Source organism: Euwallacea fornicatus, chromosome 27 (assembly GCF_040115645.1).
Source record: "Euwallacea fornicatus isolate EFF26 chromosome 27, ASM4011564v1, whole genome shotgun sequence".
In the NCBI taxonomy this organism is placed as follows: domain Eukaryota; kingdom Metazoa; phylum Arthropoda; class Insecta; order Coleoptera; family Curculionidae; genus Euwallacea; species Euwallacea fornicatus.
Window position 1 is genome coordinate 980358 of NC_089567.1, and position 18454 is coordinate 998811.

General features: G+C 36.9%; 2 protein-coding genes across 4 annotated transcripts in view; one reads left to right on the plus strand and one right to left on the minus strand.

Annotated features, from left to right (window-relative positions):
- LOC136347224 (uncharacterized) overlaps window positions 1-18454 on the plus strand; it is a 39704-nt gene that overhangs the window by 12071 nt on the left and 9179 nt on the right. For both annotated transcript variants that reach the window (XM_066296999.1, XM_066296998.1), the window contains exon 2: window positions 17947-18079. In XM_066296999.1, coding sequence (XP_066153096.1) covers window positions 17947-18079 — 133 coding nt within the window. The remainder of the gene's footprint in view (window positions 1-17946; window positions 18080-18454) is intronic.
- On the minus strand, window positions 7117-12354 carry LOC136347219 (cytochrome P450 4c3-like). 2 transcript variants are annotated; one of them, XM_066296991.1, is made up of 9 exons: window positions 12145-12354; window positions 9589-9698; window positions 9228-9318; window positions 8983-9168; window positions 8562-8926; window positions 8435-8503; window positions 8292-8386; window positions 7979-8235; window positions 7117-7618 (listed from the first exon to the last, which is right to left on the minus strand). In XM_066296991.1, exons 1-9 carry the CDS (start codon window positions 12320-12322, stop codon window positions 7458-7460), a joined length of 1512 nt encoding a protein of 503 aa, XP_066153088.1. In that variant the 5' UTR covers window positions 12323-12354; the 3' UTR covers window positions 7117-7457. The 2 variants fall into 2 exon arrangements, with proteins under 2 accessions (XP_066153088.1, XP_066153087.1); XM_066296990.1 differs by having other exon boundaries at window positions 8292-8503.

Below are 18454 nucleotides of genomic sequence, written 5' to 3' on the forward strand. Positions count from 1 at the left end.
TCGGCCCTAAAGAGGGCGAAACCGGTTCCATCTGCACGAAAGGTGATGGCGTTAGTTCCAGGGAACGTACACGGATTAATTATCTCCCTAAAGGAAAAACAATAAACGGAAAATATCGTATAAATTTACTGCAGCGTTTAAACGAAGAAGTTAGGAAAAAACGACCGCATTTGACGAGAAAGAAAGTGTTGCTTCATCAAGACAACGCACCGGTTCGTCGTCGCGATGGCCACACATCAGTCAACTTGTTTTCGAACTTTTTCCTCGCCCGCCCTATTCGCCAGATTTAGGTCCCTCAGATTATTTTCTATATCCAAACTTGAAAAAGTGGCTCGGTGGAAAGGGAACTGCCAGTAATGGGGAGGTGGAGTCCAAGGTTGATGCCTATTTTGTACTATTTGAAGCTTCTTGCTGTAGACAGGGTATTGAAGCTGCAGAACATCGCTGGGAACAGTGCGTCGGTCGAAAAAGAACGTAATATTTTCCAATTTTTTTTCTTTAAGTGTTAGGTCAGGCACTTCTCAGATGATCTTCATATCTCCATGATGATTTAAGAAAGGGAAAAAACCAACTTCCTTATTTATCTACGTCCTTTTTTAAAAATTTATTTATCACTTAATTGCATGGGCATTTTTTTCATTTCTTATCGGCACCATTACAATTATTATCTAAGAATTAATCACCAAACAGGTTTATTTTGCATTTATGCAATATAATTGCAATATAAGTCGTATAGGGAACTATGTTACGAGCTTTATTAACACTGAAAGTATGTGGGTACAGGCCTAGATACGTACACATGAAGCTGATGCTTAATATGCTAAAATTCTTAGAATTTAAGATTATTACTGAAGGTTGTTATGCATCAATCCAAAAAAAGTGGTTGTATTACGTTGTATGTATGTTAAGAAAGTTATCAACTGTTGACTTAGTGGAATTAATTAAATTATTAAATTAAATTAAATTAAATTAAATTAAATTGAATTAAAAGCGAAAGGCTTGCTCGTTATTCTTATTGAGACGTGAACCATTTGTAGAGCAAACAATATTCTAATAATTGCACACGATGTATCCTGATGATATTTCGACTTTCACGTGAAGATGCTTCATGAAGTAACGATTTAAAAACTGTCCCATGCTTATCCCCAATGCTTTTTCTTATTCTCTGGCTAATGCTCCGCGTTAATTGGTTAGGTATGGAATAATGTTGTTCCTTATTCTGTTTAATAAACGCTCTAGATGTCGTTACGTCTAAAGATTTATTCTTATTCTCCTGTGTAAGCCCACCATTAGGCGACTTATACGCTAAAGCGCTAAGTAACGACCAATTTGGAACAGGAACATAAACAGCTTCACTTAATAACTCTACATAAAAAAGCAAATTTCTTGTTGCCTTTGTGTATAAATGCATGGCGAAGATGACGACACTATTAGTTACTTGGGAATTAAAATATTTATATTTTCTCTTCAATGTTTATCTTGTGATAGAATCAGCCACTTCCGAGACACTAACCTAAATAACTTCCTGTTAACTTTTCTGAAGGACTCAACCATATGGATAGCGTCAGATTTCATAATCGACCTGAACGAACGTGGTATAATCTTTCGCTCTTCTTGAAGAGCTTTCATCACGCAGGTAGTGCACACTTCTTCATTGTTTACTCGGGAGGTAACAGTTTAAACAGGAAACCATAGTTATATTTATTTACGTTTCCTCGATTCATATGAAGAGATATATTATGCACATTTACGTGAAAATAACATAGAAAAAACTTGATGCAGTAACCACCCAACGGTTTTCCATAATAAGTCTGTATTACATTGAATACCGTCGGAATGTAACGTATGCATGTGTATCCGTTGCAAAAGGGCCACCCTCTATACTATTTTTCTCACGACCCTGGATGATTAAGGAAAACTGAAATAATTAAAATAAAAATTTAAAAATATATACAGGGTGTTCGATTTAACATGCACATGCGGTTTTCTCGAAAACTAAGAATTTAATTTAAAAAATTTTCAAATAAAGTTTGTTAGGGATAAAGGAGCGCTTCTTTTGACTTTTTTTTTCAAAAAAACTGTCATTTAGAAGGTCCTTTCAAGGTCATTCGCATTTTTTCTAATGGAAATTCTGGATTTTTTTGACAAAAATGGATATATCACTAAAAACTGGAAAATATTTGTTTGAAAAGTTTTTCAATTCGAACAACCCCACTCAACTGCTACTGTGATTTGAACATTTTGTTTATTTACTAAACTTATCGATGAAATTTCATATTATCGGTTGTTTTTTATTGAAACAATTTGTTTAAAAAAAACCTGTCAGGCAATTTGCAAACCTGTGAACTTTAATAAATAGAATTTTGAACATTTATTGGATTAGAAAAATTTTATGTTGTTGTTCCACGCTTTACTTAATTTTCGATTATTTCTTTGAATAAACTATCTAAAAAAGCGTTGAAAAATTTTTCAAACAAATGTTTTCCAGTTTTTAGTGATGTATCCATTTTTGTCAAAAAAATCTAGGGTTTCCATTAGAAAAAATGCGAATGACCTTGAAAGGGCCTTCTAAAAGACAGTTTTTTTGAAAAAAAAAATGTCAAAAGAAGCGCTCCTTCATCCCAAACAAACTTTATTTGAAACATTTTTTTATTAAATTTTTATTTTTGGAGAAAATCGCATGTGCATGATAAATCGAACACCCTGTATATATAGGGTGTCTACTAAATGATGGCATTAATTTCGAGGGGTGATTCCTTGTCGCATTTTGTGAAAAAATCCTAACAAACGTACGTTCTATCTCACTTCGTTTCTGGGACACAAGGTGTCCAAGTTCCTTTCTAGATTTGTCATAAATACTTTCGGACGTGCCGATGAGGGGCGCCACTCGCAGTAATGTTCTTTCGTTGAATCTGCCCTAACGTTTTTAGCACCCTGTATTTTGACTTTTAACGTTTTGTTCTCCAGTCAGTTCTGAACAAAAAAGACGTACTTGGTCGAAACCCTCAGACCAACGGTTTTCAAGACATCGACGATTAAACGTTTCTTTGCACATCATTTCATGAAAACATTCACTTATTAATAAATATTTAATAATACATATTGCGGTAAAACCGATATCGCATATGAATTTCTGGTCTCGGAAAACCTGTGAACACGGAATTGAGACTTTGCCCCTTATGTCCGAAAATATTTATGAAAAACCGAAGAGAAACTTGACCTCGTATCACGAAAACGAAGCAAGATAGGACATACGTTTCTTAGGAGTTTTTCCATAAAATGTGACAATGTACCACTCCTTGAAATTAGTGATATCGCTTGGGAGACACCCTGTATAGTGAAATTAAGAAAGAGTAAAAACGGACCCGAATCGAACTGTACTAATTTAATGGCACTCGCAGCACTTTATCATTGCAGTTTAATCCGCGAATTGATACCGACTTAAGATTAAATTTCTTGGTAGTCACAAGATTTCTTCGAAGAAATATTTTTAATTTAAAATGAATTATTTGGCGAAAATCTGCTCAAAACGACGTAGGCCAGTGTTGCCGTTCCACATTAAAATTTTACGTTTTCGGGGACAAAGTTACCATTCCAATTTCTAGCAAAGTAGCGACGGAGGCTCTAACTTGTACACCATTTCTCCCACGGTCGCGGACCATATGCAAAAAAGTGAGGAAAATGCACCCAGACTGGACTCTGATTCGGATGGCCGTTAGAGCGGAAATGCGACGCTTAATCATTGTCGATTGATTTTCGAATTAATTCATGAACTAGTTCGCGAATCGATGCCTTCTCATGATTAAATTTTCTCCACAGCGAGCAGTTTTCTCTGGGGAAATATCTTTAAATTTATGTAAATACTGCAGCGCAAATTCATTTAAAACGATTTTGCAAACGAAATAGGTAGGTAGTGCTGGAAGCCAAGGTATGCCAAGGTCGATCGAGCATACCATTCTTTGATCCGGCGAAGACCTCGATAGACAGAGTTTTTTGCCACCGGAATATTCCAATTAGGCTGCAAAACATTCACTAAAATTAAGAACAGTTAGCATTAAGTTACTGCCACATATTGGCGATATAATTACGGATTTATGGTGTTCGACAAGTTTGCTGCAACTGTGTTTCAATTTTTTCTCAGATTTGTACTGGTTTTCGTTATCGTTAGAGTTCCAGCTTTTTAGGTTTATTAAGGTTAACCGCGATAAAGCGCCTTCAGAAAGTTTACGCGCACTCTCTGGCGCTTGCACGAGCACCAATCCAAGCGAAATGCATCTACGACGATGATTGATGAGCGAACTTTCCATCAAATCCCTCATTTTACTAACGACAATAAATGGCTTTTCTCCTGAGAAATTCACTTACTCGGTATAATTTATTATCGTCAACAGCGGCACTTTTAATAATATACGTAAATAAAAGGTGAAAAAAGGAAACTGCGGTTGTTGATGGCGAAGTGAAAGAGATCTGAATTTGAATTATATGAAGCCAAGAGACCCCCGTGCTATTGGCTAATGGCTGTTGCAAGAATTCAGTTTAATAATCTTAAGAACCAGAAGATTGTCGGCTGCCACTACATTGGAAATCGTTTCATCACTAATTATTACTTTCGATAACAGCATAACTGATGTTAAAACCGTGTCAAATGAACATTGTTCCAAGCGAACTGATTCAGACATATCATAAGATCCTGAGTCTAAGTTCAAAGTGGTGCACCTAAAGCCGGAGTCTGGTTGCGGCACGTGTATGGAACCTTCATCACATGTTCGGCTTGACAACGAGTAGATTTGCCGCCCGTCACAGAGCTGGGTGACAATTGCCGTAAAAAGGAACGAAAGCCCTAGAATCTACAGGATGTTATTGAATAAGCGTCCGACATTTTACATGGTGGCTCCCCAAGTAGTTTTAAGATGGAAAGTTGTGGCGAACACGAGTTCTAACTCCTTCAGTTTTCGAGATATACAGGGTGTCCCAGAATGGGGGGTCAACGCTTAACCACATATTCCTTGGTCAAAAATATATCAATTCATTGTGATATACGAAATTGTCCCTTGTGGAGAAACAAGCTCTTAAAGTCTCACTTTTTTTTTTAGTTTTGCTGATGATAAGTCGAAAGCAGCTAGATGGATTGCTACGAAATTTGGTGTAACACCTTTCTGCTTCTAGGGCCGGGGCTTACAACCACCAGGGGTAGTGGTCAGTTGCTACAAGATCGAATGTTAAATACACCAAAGCTTTTTTATTCGTTCATACAGACTGTTAGTTTTTTTTTTTTAACGAAATTCCCAGTCAGTTACGCAACTTTTTTACCTCTTAATGAATTTTGATTGGGAGCCTCCATTAGACGAAAAAAATCAACGGAGGAAGTGATGCCCCTCTTCAATGGCCCCCCAGATCTCCAGATCTAACTCCCTGCGACTTTTCCATTTGGGGTACGCTTTATCTCGTGTATATGCTGTTCCTATTCAAATTGAAGACCACCTAAGAAATAGAATTTTGCAAGCAGCTGATGGAATGCGCAATGATGTTGGGAAGATTAAAATTTAATTTTCTTCGACGCGTGAATCTCTGTATTCGAGAACGGGGTGGTCACGTTGAGCACCTGTTAAATTAATTATTTGTTGAAATGTATGCTTTTATTTCCTTCTGAAGGATATGTATTGACCGACATCGTCAACAATTAAAATTTTTTTCCGGCTAATGGAGGCCATCTTTATACCTAAGGTAAATGATAAAAATTACAAGAAGTGTTGGGAATTTCCTCCTTCTTGGGCTATGATTGCATTCAATCTCCTTTTCACGCAAGCACTTCCACCGTTTTATATGATCCTATATCTAAGATTTCGTTCAGTTTGAACGGGTAAATGGTACACTGAAATCTTTAGGTGTTCGCCAAAAAAAGTCGAAATTGTTAAGATCCGGGACCTAGGCGACCACAGTGGGGGCCCTCTCCGGTCGATCAATGAATTGGTGAAATTTAGATTTAAAAGTGTTCGTTTTTGGTTGCTTTAATGTACTAGTGCGCCGCCATGTAAAAACTACATTTCCCTTCCAAGCAAAATCGGCACATCTTGAAGTAAATTCGACATATCTAAAAAACGACATCAACTTTCACCATAGAGTCTTGCAGAGAGAAAGAATGGACGTAAGAAGTGATCCGCAAAGATTCCAGCCCAGGGATTTCCGGAGGTTTGTTCTTAGAAACGTGATTCTTCGACTGCATTTGGATTTTTTCTGACCAAGAATGATTGTCGTGCAAGTTATCAATATAATAAATTTACTTAATGGATAAAGAGGATTTTGGTGCCCAATAAAGGACCGTGAATAAGTTTTTGGCAAAACCGCAGACAAAGTTGATACGTAACAGGAAGTCACGTGGGTGAGGAGTTTGCACATGATGCGGATATAACATGTAGTCAGTGAGAAATTTCTCTATCAGAAAGTGGGAAATATTCAGTCCCTGTCTCACTTAAACGAAGGTGGGGATCCTTGAAAATATATTTGAGTTTGTTCGATTAGGATGTCCTTCTTTGTACGATGGTTTCGACCATACGCATTCCCATTAGCAAAACCATAGGTAAAATGTACGTATGTGGGCCGGTTCGGAATTAGTAAAATTTGCCATTTCTTGAAGACAAATAACTACAATAATTTCCTTAAAGAGAAGCGTCATCGTCACAATTCAGCTTCATAATCACAAAAAATAACAAAAAATTTCGATAATTTTCTTCAAACTTGTGAGTCAAATTTACAAGTATCAGTTTGCTTCAGCTTTTCTTTGATTTTTTCACAACATACTTTTTTATTTTATTTTTTTTTTCGGGACTGCCTCGAAAAAAAATTGAAAATTTCAGAATGAGCGCTCGTGGCGCCCTCTAGGACATACAACTAAATCGTTGATAAATTTGATCTCTTTTTATCCCAAAAAAGAACCCCCGGACGTCGATTTTCCTAAAATTAGCTGGAAGTAACCTAAAGATATTGAAGAATATGTAATTTATGTTTTATTTTTCGATGCCCTGCGCCTTGCACACCACTCGAAAAACCGCCCTGTGCAATATCGGACTCTCGTTCAGTAATACCACGTATACAAGATATCATTTAATAATGCGTGATTTTTTAACATTTTCGAACATATGAAAGATCGATTTCTCCTAAATGTAGCGCTAACAAAGCAAATTTCCAAATAGAAATTTTCCCAAAGACTCGGGCACGCCCAAAGACAAATTTGAAAAACAAACTGTATATTAATAGCTCAATTTTTTTAAGACGAAGAAATACAAGCATAAAATAAAACTGCAAAATACCATCAATGCAAATATCATAGAAACGTCCGAAAAGACAAATCTGTACTAGATTTCTACGAATTGATATTCGGGCCATCAGATTGGATACCTTCCTACCTACCAACTAAACTACCCAAATTTTAACAAAAAAACCATCATTATTTAACAGCGTTATTGTCTTAGTTTAAATTTGACCCTAATTCCATTGCGAGTCCTCAGAATGACCTCCTGAATGATGACCAAAGACTTCGGAGTGTCCACCTGTTCCAGAATGAATTTCCTGAGCAGGGCGCAAAAGAAGGCTTTTATTTCCAGCATTGCGAAACGCTGACCTGTAACCACAAAGAAATTGCTGGAAAATAGTTCTGAACAATTCATCCTGACGTCCAATAAGAATGCAGGAGCAGTACAAGTGAATTTGTCTTTTTCTCAAAGACGGATTTTCAGTTTTTTTAAAACTTTTTATCTTCTGAAAAAAGTGTTCAAGAATGAAAAATGAGGCTGCAGCTTGCCTCAGGGAACTAAATCTCAACAGAACATAAACCGAGCCGTGGCAGACATTTCAGATCGTCGCACGAGGGCCCGCTTAAAATAACTTAATATAACATAAATAATTTGATTTATTTTTGAAAATATTTTTTTTTAACTTTCGTCACCTGTTCGCGTCTCCCAGATGGTTTAAGCCAACTTACCAATGCAATTTCTTGGTCCAGCACTGAAGGGAATAAACGCGAAAGGATGCCGTCCCCGGCAATTTTCTGGTAAATGCCTGGATGGGTCGAATTCATCAGGATTGGGCCAAATATCCGGATTTCTATGAAGATCGTAAATCATCACGAAACTGTGAATGTCCTTCGGTATTGTTCCATATTTGGTGGAAGTCTCTTCGCTCGTTTTCCGCCCGATTAAGGAGACTGGAGGATAAAGTCTAAGGCTCTCTTTAATGCATCTACGGGGCAATGAAGGTGTCGATAAATCGACCACAGAACAAACTCACTAAATCACCTTTCCAGTAATGACATTTCCTGTAAGATGGCATAGGTGGGCTGGTTTGATAAATCTGTGCCCAACACGCTCACTATTTCCTGATAAACTTCATCCTGAAATCGGAAACTATGCAAATTTAGGATGTGAAGATTGGGCTTTACCTGAATTTCCTTGTGGCACGCCAGTAGCATTATAGTGAAGCTTAGACATGTCGCAGTAGTGTCATGACCCTGTGAATGGTATTCAAGAAAATGACCATCGCCGGGTGCCCAAAACTTTGCTAAGTACCTCAAACATGAAAGTATCAACTTCATTTCTTATTCCAACATCGTCGATAGAGTTGTCCTTAAATTTAGCATTCAGCAATATGTCCAATAAGGGATATTTTCTTTTAGTAAGCGTCCCATCAAATTTTTCATCGAAGATTGCAAAGTTTTCGCTTCTCTTCTGAATGATATTTGTAGTAAATTTATGCAGTATTTTCAAGTCCTTTTCCTCTATCTTCCTCTGAGTTGTGAAGTCGAAGATAATTCGGGGCCAAAACCATGGCGTCAAGAATCTTCGAAACACGATGAGGCCCAGCTCATATATTGCATGTTTGTAGTCCACTCCCTCTTTGGTCTTCAGATTTACCTTAGTTCCCATGGAAGTTTCTAGTAATAAATTTTGAATATGATCAGGCTTCGAGCAATTTGCTTTGGTGACTTACCGCTCATAGTTGCTAGGGCGAAGTCAGAGGCTAAAGGCTCAATGTTGACTGGCACGTTTAAGTACGTTTTTTCTATAAGATTGCAGAAGTTTACAGATTCTCTGTTGAATATGTCCACGAATTGGAGAAGGATTGAGAAATGGAAGGCTGGAGTAAGGATTTTCCTTCTTTTGTGCCAACTTTCACCTTAAACATAGAAGATTTTCTTGGAAAATCTGAGACGGATATAAAAGAAAACGCGATACTTTTACTGGTGAGGAGTCCATCTCCGAGCCAACTCTGGAGGAATTTGTAAGCGAAGGCCTTATTCAGGTGCTTCATTTGCCCTATTATCGCCTGCAATTAACAGGAATTTATTGTTGATATACAAGGTGTCGCAAATTGGCTATCCTCATAAAGTACTTCCGTTTGCCCGATTACCACCGTCGCTCCTCCATATAGTCGATTAAGAAAAACTTCTCGAGGTAATTTCCCCAGAGGAGAATATCAATTTACTCATTATCACCCGCGTTGCCATTCAGTAAAACACCCCTTGATATTTTTCAATTCCGATGCACCCTTCCTCGTGTAGACCACCAATTTGGGACATCCCTTACGGGAACCTACCTCAGTTTCTTCGGGAGCGGCTACGAAGACCACGTGTCTCAAACCCACGTCTACAACGCTAAGCGGTGAACTTCCCCGAATCCAAATTCTCGCTTTTGTGAATATTTTCTCTGTTAAGAATAGAAAAATGTCTTTAGAGAAAGGTAAATTGAAGGCAACATTCGTTAATATAAATTAATATAGATAACGTGCGTAGTTGCTTTCTGAAATCCGTCTGCACGCACTGATTTATCCGGGGAATATAAACTTCATCTACTGAGGTGCGATCGCAGATCATTTTAATGATGGGAAGTCAGCGAAGTGCAGTAGGCTTTCGATTCGTATAAAATATAAAATAAAAATTTAAATAATAATAAAAATAAATAAACAAAATGGGTGACGGCGTATTTAGCTCTGCCGGATGAAAGGAACAGAGTCTCTAACGGAAAAAAGAAACATGATTATAGGTCATCAAGGTATAAAGAAACAAAAAAAAACAGAATTTAGAGATATTTAGAAAAGTAATGGCAAATACAGCCGATTTGCCCCACTTCAGGGGACCTCTCATGTGTTAAAGTAACCGAGATTCCAGTGGCGGGACACCACGAAGAGAATGCTAAAAAGATTTAATGGAGCACAATAATAAATTTATTTCGATTGAATTATTGATTTGCAATCATCTTAACATAATAATAACATCTTTCATAATGAAGACTAAATCATTATTTTTACGCACTCTTCAATTAGAGCCTATGATTCATGAAAACATGCGATAATAATGTTTTGCGGATGTATTGATCCAAATAAACAATGATGTAAAATGCAAAACAACAACACGCGGATAATACGGAATTGTTATCGTAATAATGTAATTGGAGGTGACAGATACAGGGTGTCTAAAAAACAGGCGAAGCAGTGACAAGTTGTTAATGAAAGAATTTTTATGAACTGAAAATCAGACAAAATGAAATTTTTCAGACCACCACGTAACGTCAAAGTTGATTTTTTTTTAAACCCAACTTCTGTTTTAGGCGCCAATTTTGAAAATTCAAGTAAAAATCGACATTTTTTTTTTTTTTTTTTTTGATAGAAAGTATTTTTCCCAATTTGATGATAAATGACAAATTCATGCTTAAATAATTTTTAACTGAAAAAAATAAAAAAATGTCGGCTACGTGATTTATGTAGCCACCTGTATCGTAAATTTGGACATTATGAGTTGCGTAATCGTCCGTATTTTCACGGGGCCATCTGCGTTACTCTGTGGTCATCCGCATTTCATTCCATCTCATACTATTGTATCGTCTTTTACGAGTGAGGCCTGACGCCATGGACGAACGACACCCATGGGAAACCCACCGTGAAGGAACGAGATAAGGCCGCCCTTAACTATTGAAACCACATCGTTTTTCCTCATGATTTCCTGTGGGCAGTTATGCCGCAAGTGCGATTATTCTAAATTAGTTTCGTAAATATTATTTTCACGAATCTGGTAATGTATGAAAAGTTAATATTAAAACAATTTAAAACCGAAAAAAACTAACAATTTTATTTATTTTTTTTAGCGTTAATGCATTGTCTTGAATATTACAAACGCGATTTTTCTTCTGCATTTAGCAATTTATTTGTCGCAATTCACACTTGACAATCGTCGCCAATAATAACATTAATAACCATTTTCATTGCACTAAAGGACTAATTTACAATAATGACACTTACAGCATAATTGCTTACAAAAAATAACGAGCAAGGAGGATGTGGTTCTAGCAATTAATGAAATGCAAATCGCCATGGAATACCGCAGATGGCCCCATCGCAATACAGATGGGTACAGAACGCATGGTATTAAAATTTTTCAATTCCGTTCAGTTAAAAATCGTTTTAATATTAATTTGTCGTACATCAAAAAAATATATATTGAGTTTTATTTGAATTTCTGCAGTTGACACCTGAAGCTGAAGAAGTTGAGTTTAAAAAATCAACGTTGACGTTACTTAGTAGTCTAATAAATACAATTTTACTTCATTTTCAATTCATCAAAGTTCGTTCATAAATAACTGAGTTATAGCTCCACCCGTTTTTTAGACACCCTGTAGACTGATTTTTATAAACCCAGAGCTTACATATTAGATGCCTAAAGGCCGTAACTGTGTCTCTCTACAGCCGAGGCGCTGAAAGTGACACTTTGCATCCTGGTTGCAGCCAAAATTTTCTAATTTATCCAACGTAGAATTTTTTATCATTTTCGAGATTCCCATATTTTGGACGTACTGTATACAATTAAAATGTTTTCTAGCATTTTCAGGAATGATGCCACATTTACTGTCCGGCTAAACGGAGTTAGGACCCACTGTATATAGGGTAGCTCAGAGTTGTGCTAATTCAGGCTAATAATGAAATTTGTGTTACTCAAATATTGAACTGGTCAATTGCTCGATTTGTAATTGCACTTGCCGTCTCCAAGGAAGGTGAATGAAAAACATGCGGTTAATGGAAACATTTACTTACATAAATTTTTTTTTTAATAAAAAGTTATTTAATTCGATTCCTTAAAATTAATTTCCTCCTTGGTCTCACCTGGTGAAAGCCCTACGAACAGCAGAATATGCCCAAGAACCGCATGATACTGGTCAGCGCAGGGTAATTTTGTAATTAGTGATTTATAACGTAGATATGCTTTAATTCTTTTTCGATTAATCATTAACACCAGAAGAACGAGCAGGAGGACTAATAATAGAGACGCGTAGATCAACATCTCGGTTGACAAAATCGAAATAGCATTTATTCGACTAAATATTATAAATAAGTTTAATTTATTTCCCTTCTCGATAAATAAAAGAATAAAATCGCTTATTACTACTGTGTGTGTATGTTTAAATTTACGTCTTTTGCACTGTCAATAATTTTGCTCCCATATTACTGGATTGGCCCACTGCACACTTCTCATAACGAAACGGTCATTATCCAGTTTCCGTCAGTGAAAGGGGGCTTCACCTTAACAACCTCTGGAAACCTGACAGAGCCGGAACCACATCCTGTATGAAATAATGATTGATTAAAACCGATATCGCCCTTTGTTTTTAATAATAAGAAATTGAAAAATATCTGACCTTTGTGCGGCATGTGCGTCATATCAAACTTAGCATCGTGCTTTTAGTATAAAAACAAACTTCCAAAAACAGCTTTTTAATGAATCGTAAGACAACGACCTCTTTCATATTGATATAAACGCACGGCTAGTTCTCACAGATTAAATACGAGGATAGTCCAAGAAGTATCCCTGCTGACGTATAGACGAAGATTTTTTTAGTTGCAAATACGGCTCTATTACAAAGGTCCTGCCTTAAGAAGTTTGAGGGTGCGACATTAATTTGTGTTTATTTTGGAGCTTTTCTTAGGGATGAACGTTGTTGAGCTTTTGTGAACACGAAAAAAAATTGGTCAACGATACCCGATTCAGTGCTTCCATTCGAAAGGTCTTAATCCATCTAATGTTGAGGTAGGGTTATTCTGGGAGAATGTGGCCCTTCATTAGCAACTGTAAAATACTGGGTTTAAGCGCGCTCGTACGAGCTGCCAAGATGGACTCCGCAGTGGTGACACTCCACAGGTTGCGGTGAAAATCCACAAAACCTTCCTGGAAGATAAGAATTTTCACGAAGTCGCATTTTGACCGAACAACTGGGTATACACAAGGCGTATACAAGATGGGGGCCGTGATTATCCACAATTGAACAAAAACAGCGCCGTGGGGCTGTTTCCGGGGAGTGTCTGGCAATGTTTCGCAGCAGTAAAGCCGAGTTTCTACGTCGATCTATAACAATAGATAGTTCATGGGTCCATCGTTCCACACCTGAGAAGAAAGAGCAGTCGAAACAACGGACTCAAAGGGCCGCATCGGCTCCAAATAAGGCGGAAAGCTTCCATCTGCAGGAAAGATGATGGCGGCACTTTTCCGGGTTGCACGTCGGATAACTTTTATTCTCTATGTCTCTGAGGGAAAACAATCCACGGAGGATATGACACAGATTTATTTCAGCAAAGAAATTTGGAAAAAGCGACCGCATTTGCCGAAAAAGAAAGTATTGTTTAGTCAAGGCAACGAATCAGTCTGCACTCTCGTTTTCGCTATGGCAAAAATCAACTTGGTTTCGGACATTCTTCCTCGCCTACCCTATTTGCCCGATTTAGCTCCCTCGGAGTATTTTCTATTTCTAAACTCTAAAAAGTGACCCGGCGGGAAGAGATGTGCGAACAACGGGGAGATAGAGTCCGTGGTTGATGTCTATTTTGAAACATTCGAAACTTCTTACCATAAACACAGTAGAGAACCCATAAAACAACGCTGGGAAAAGTGTGTTGATCTTAAAGGAGAGAAATATGTAAATCTTGAGAAATAAGGCAATACTTTCCAATATTTTTTCTTTAAGTGTTAGGCCGGGCACTTGTGGGACTATCGCAGATTACTCTCTGCATTTTGTAAGCGAAGAAATTCTCATTTCTAAAATGTCCACAAATTGGCGGATTTTAAACGAACAAAATAAAAAATTGCACGAAAAATATCAGGTAAACCGGTATGAAGCGAGCGTCAGGATACAAATGTCTCGGTATAGGGCATTTGTTGTAAACAAACCTGTTTTTTTATTTGCTTGACTGGTATGCAAACTGACAAACATATTTAGTGCAAATCAAGTCCTTGAACAAATAACAATATATTATTTCATTGGACCAAAAATGTCGAATTTTGCACCACAAAATGATGATTTGCGGAAAGCATTAATTTTTCGCTTTCATTTGAAGAAAAATGCTGCAGAGTCGCATCGAATGCTTGTCGGGGCACGTGGTGATTATGCTTTATCAGAAGCAACGTGCAAAAGATGGTTTCAACGATTCAGAAATAACGATTTTGATGTGCAAAAGGAAGAACGTGGCAGACCACCAGAAAAGTCTGAAGACGCCGAACTGCAATCGATATTAGATGAAGATGACACTTTAAGTCAAAATCAAATGGCAGAAATGTTAAATGTTGCACAACGAGCAATTTCTGATCGTTTAAAAGCTACGGGAAAGATCCAAAAGTGTGGAAAATGGGTGCTGCACGAATTGAATGGAAGACAGATGGAGAACAGAAAAAACACCTGTGAAATTTTGCTGCAAAGGCACGAAAGAAAATCAGTTTTGCATCGAATTGTTACTGGAGATGAAAAATGGACTTATTTTCGAAATCCTAAACGGAAAAAATCATGGGTCGATTCGGGACAACCATCGACATCGACTGCAAAACCTGATCGATTCGGCAAGAAGGCAACGCTGCGTGGTTGGTGGGATCGGAAAGGTGTGGTGCACCACGAACTTTTAAAACCTGGTGAAACCGTTAATACTGTTCGCCACCGACAACAATTGATTAATTTAAACAATGCACTGATCGAAAAACGATCAGAACGGGCCAGAAGACACGGGAAGGTAATTTTGCTCCATGACAACGCACCTGCACACAAACCAACACCGGTTCAGGATACCATCGAAACACTTGGCTGGGAGTTGCTGCCCCATCCGCCGTATTCACCAGACTTGGCTCCTTCGGACTACCATTTGTTTTCATCGATGGGACACGCATAACTGGCTGAGCAGCACTTCGATTCCTACGAAGAAGTAGAAAATTGGGTGTTTGATGCCAAAGAGGCACATTTCTGTATTCATAAATTGCCAGAGCGGTGGTCAAAATGTGCAGAAAGCAATGGTCAATATTTTGAATAATGTTTTTTCTTTCCTTGTTAAAATTGGTGTTTTATTTTCACAAAATAGCGCTCATTTCATACCGGTAGACCTGGTAAAATAACTAACATATTTTATGAAAAATAAGTGAAGAAATGAAGAGAGATTTCTCTTATAAATCCTGGCATTCGCGTTATCTAGAAATTGAAGAAATCGTTCTTTGTCAATTGATATTCAGCCGCTATTTACATTTACATACATACATTCCTTTTCGCCTTTGACTGTGATTCCAGATGCCAATTTCACCAATAAATTGCATTTGAATGAAAAAGACATCACAGAATAAAGCGCTAAAAGAGGAAGTTTCAACCCAGTAGCGTCTAATCTGGGTTAAAGGAATTGAACAAGCTTGTGGTTTAATGATTTCATATTTTAAATGCGTGAAATGCGAGCCAAGGTGAACAAGAACTTGCCAGTGATTTTATGTCAGATATAATTGAGGATTTTTTAAATATTTTGCACGTGCCACCTTTTTGGCAAGAAATCTTAACTCGCAATGTGCAGGTTTAAGAACGCATCTGGTGTTATGTATTTGAAAAACATATACGCGGTGTCCCTAAAAATCTATAGAAAATTCTGTTATGGATTTCTAAGGCGAAGAAATGGCGATTGAACGCGATTTCCTTTGTTCCAAAAATAGAGGGTTTTCAAAATACAGGACGTCCAAGTGAATATTAAAAACGAAAAAGAAATTACTTAGTTTGTAATGCTGCAATGTGAACAAAATGTCACATCGAAGGGTTTTTAAGGGCGAAAAATCAGAAATGGTTTTACTTCGTCAATGCATGCTTTAAAGGGCGCTAGGTGAACTCCCTTTAAAGGGACGTCATTTTATTATCACGTGGTATAAAATTTGTTTATGAGTAAATTTGTGCTTTCGTACATATTTTAGGAGAAAAATATCGCGATACAAACCCCTGCGGACCTTTCTTCCTGTAATATTTGGAGTTTAAAGTTCGCTTCATGCCCTAAAAACTTATAACTTTAAAGTACATATTTATTAGCACAAGACAGCAAAACAAATAATAAACTATTGGTATAGTCAAAAGAGAACGTGAATATTTGAAAAATGATAATAATTAACGATTAATTGAGTGTTTTGATTTTTTTCGTTTCCACTGTACCAATCGGTATCTACTTCAAAGTTATTTTTCAAGACGTGTAACGAACGTTAAGCCTCAAATATCAAGAAGAAATGGCCGTAGCGACTTGTACTCAGATACAATTTTTTCATAAAATACACAGGAAAACAGAAATTTAGTCATAAATAAATTTGATACCGGGCGATAAAAAAGTTATACCCTTTGAAAAAGGGTTGATCAAGCGCTGGCGACGCCCTCGAAAATGTAAACGGATTCTGATTTCTCACCCCTAAAAACCCTCCGATACAACATTTTGTGTAGATAGCAGCATTCCCAATGGAGTAATTAACTTTTTCCAATTTTTTAACTTTGACACCCACTATTTCGAACACCGTCCACGTTTGGATTAGACAAATTAGGTTAAATCATCATTTCCTCAACCCAAGAATATGTGGCAGGATTTTGTACAGACCTTTTACAGACACCCCGTATATATAAATAATATGAAATCTAAAAGTGCCAAAAAAAAGGTGTTCCATTTGAAATAAGAAAGTTGACATTGACTTCTGGTATAACCAGAAGTAGTAAAAGAAGACAAGTCCCACCGTATAATGCATTTCGTCAAACCAAACAATTTGCACCCAAAACATTTTCTACTACCTTTGATCATAACGAAGATATCACCTTGTACCAGAGTTACTGAGACATCCTGTATATTTTTGTTATATTTTAAATGATAAAAACAGTATGCTTCTTTAAAGAATGTTCACTGGCAGCGCCTTTTACAAGGAACATCGAAAATTTACAAGGATTCTGATATTTCGTCCCTAAAACCCCCTGAAGCCCCATTTTGTTCAGATAATAGCATTAAAGAAGAGTTTTTTTCATTTTTTTAACCTTCATCTTGATGTTCTGTGTTTTGAAAGCCATCCCCTTTTGGACTAAGGTAAATTGGGTTAAACCGTCATGTTTTGCATCAGAAGTATGTGGTACAATTTTGTACAGACCTTTTCGAGACACCCTGTATATGTTTTTCAATTGCATTACATGTTTTTAGAGCTGCACATTCTTAGGTAAGATATTCTTTAGCTTGGTACCTGTTTTTTTTTTTTTTAAAGAAAGTTTATGGTCCTATATTATTCGTTTTTAAGTTAGCAAGTAAATAATCATGGTTTTTGGCTCAACTAATTTATTCTATGTATACAATAAAATTTAATTACTTGGAGTCCTGTTATGCAATTAGCGTTCCTCATCTGTATTTTAATTACTTCCAATTTTACAACATTCCACAAAATAATTTTTCGGCTGATTTCATATTATCACTAATTTCACATCAATTTCATTTCGTCCATCAAGTATCAAATTCCCATAATCTCGATTCACCATCTTTTACCAATAAAAATAACTTTTTTCGCATATAAGAAAAGTGATCATTTCTGTTCGTTTGTGGCCGAATTCAGTTGGCCAAAGCGTCTTATAATTCCTTCTCCACCATCTTCTATATCGGATTTTTTTGTTACAGAACTTCCTCAGTAGGAACTCAGACATTCAGAGTCAAGCTCTACTAGATGCAGTAAATTCAAAATACTATTACTACACGAGAACGAAGGGATTATTCAGGACGTGCTTTCCTAAGGAGAGGCCACCGCCGACAAGTAAGATTTTCATTAAAATTTTCATTAAAAGCGAATTATCCATTTAAAAGTTTCGTCGAGAATGTAAATGGATAGTTTGATGGTAGATAGTGGATACGGGCCCCCGGGTGGTTGATCCCCAATTTGCATTTGCTTTGATAGATGCACGTAAAATAAAAATCCCGATTCTTAGATCTTGGGATCGTAGAAATGGATATTTCTGAGAACTTGCAGTGAGTCGAAATAGACTAGATAGAACAAGGTAGTTCTTATGTTAGTTACTTGTCTTGTTTTGTTATTTCACTGGGAAATTTTCTCTCGCAATTTCCAAAGAATATCATTGTATGTAAAAAACTTGATGAATAATGTATATCTTTCAGTGGCCTGTGATATATT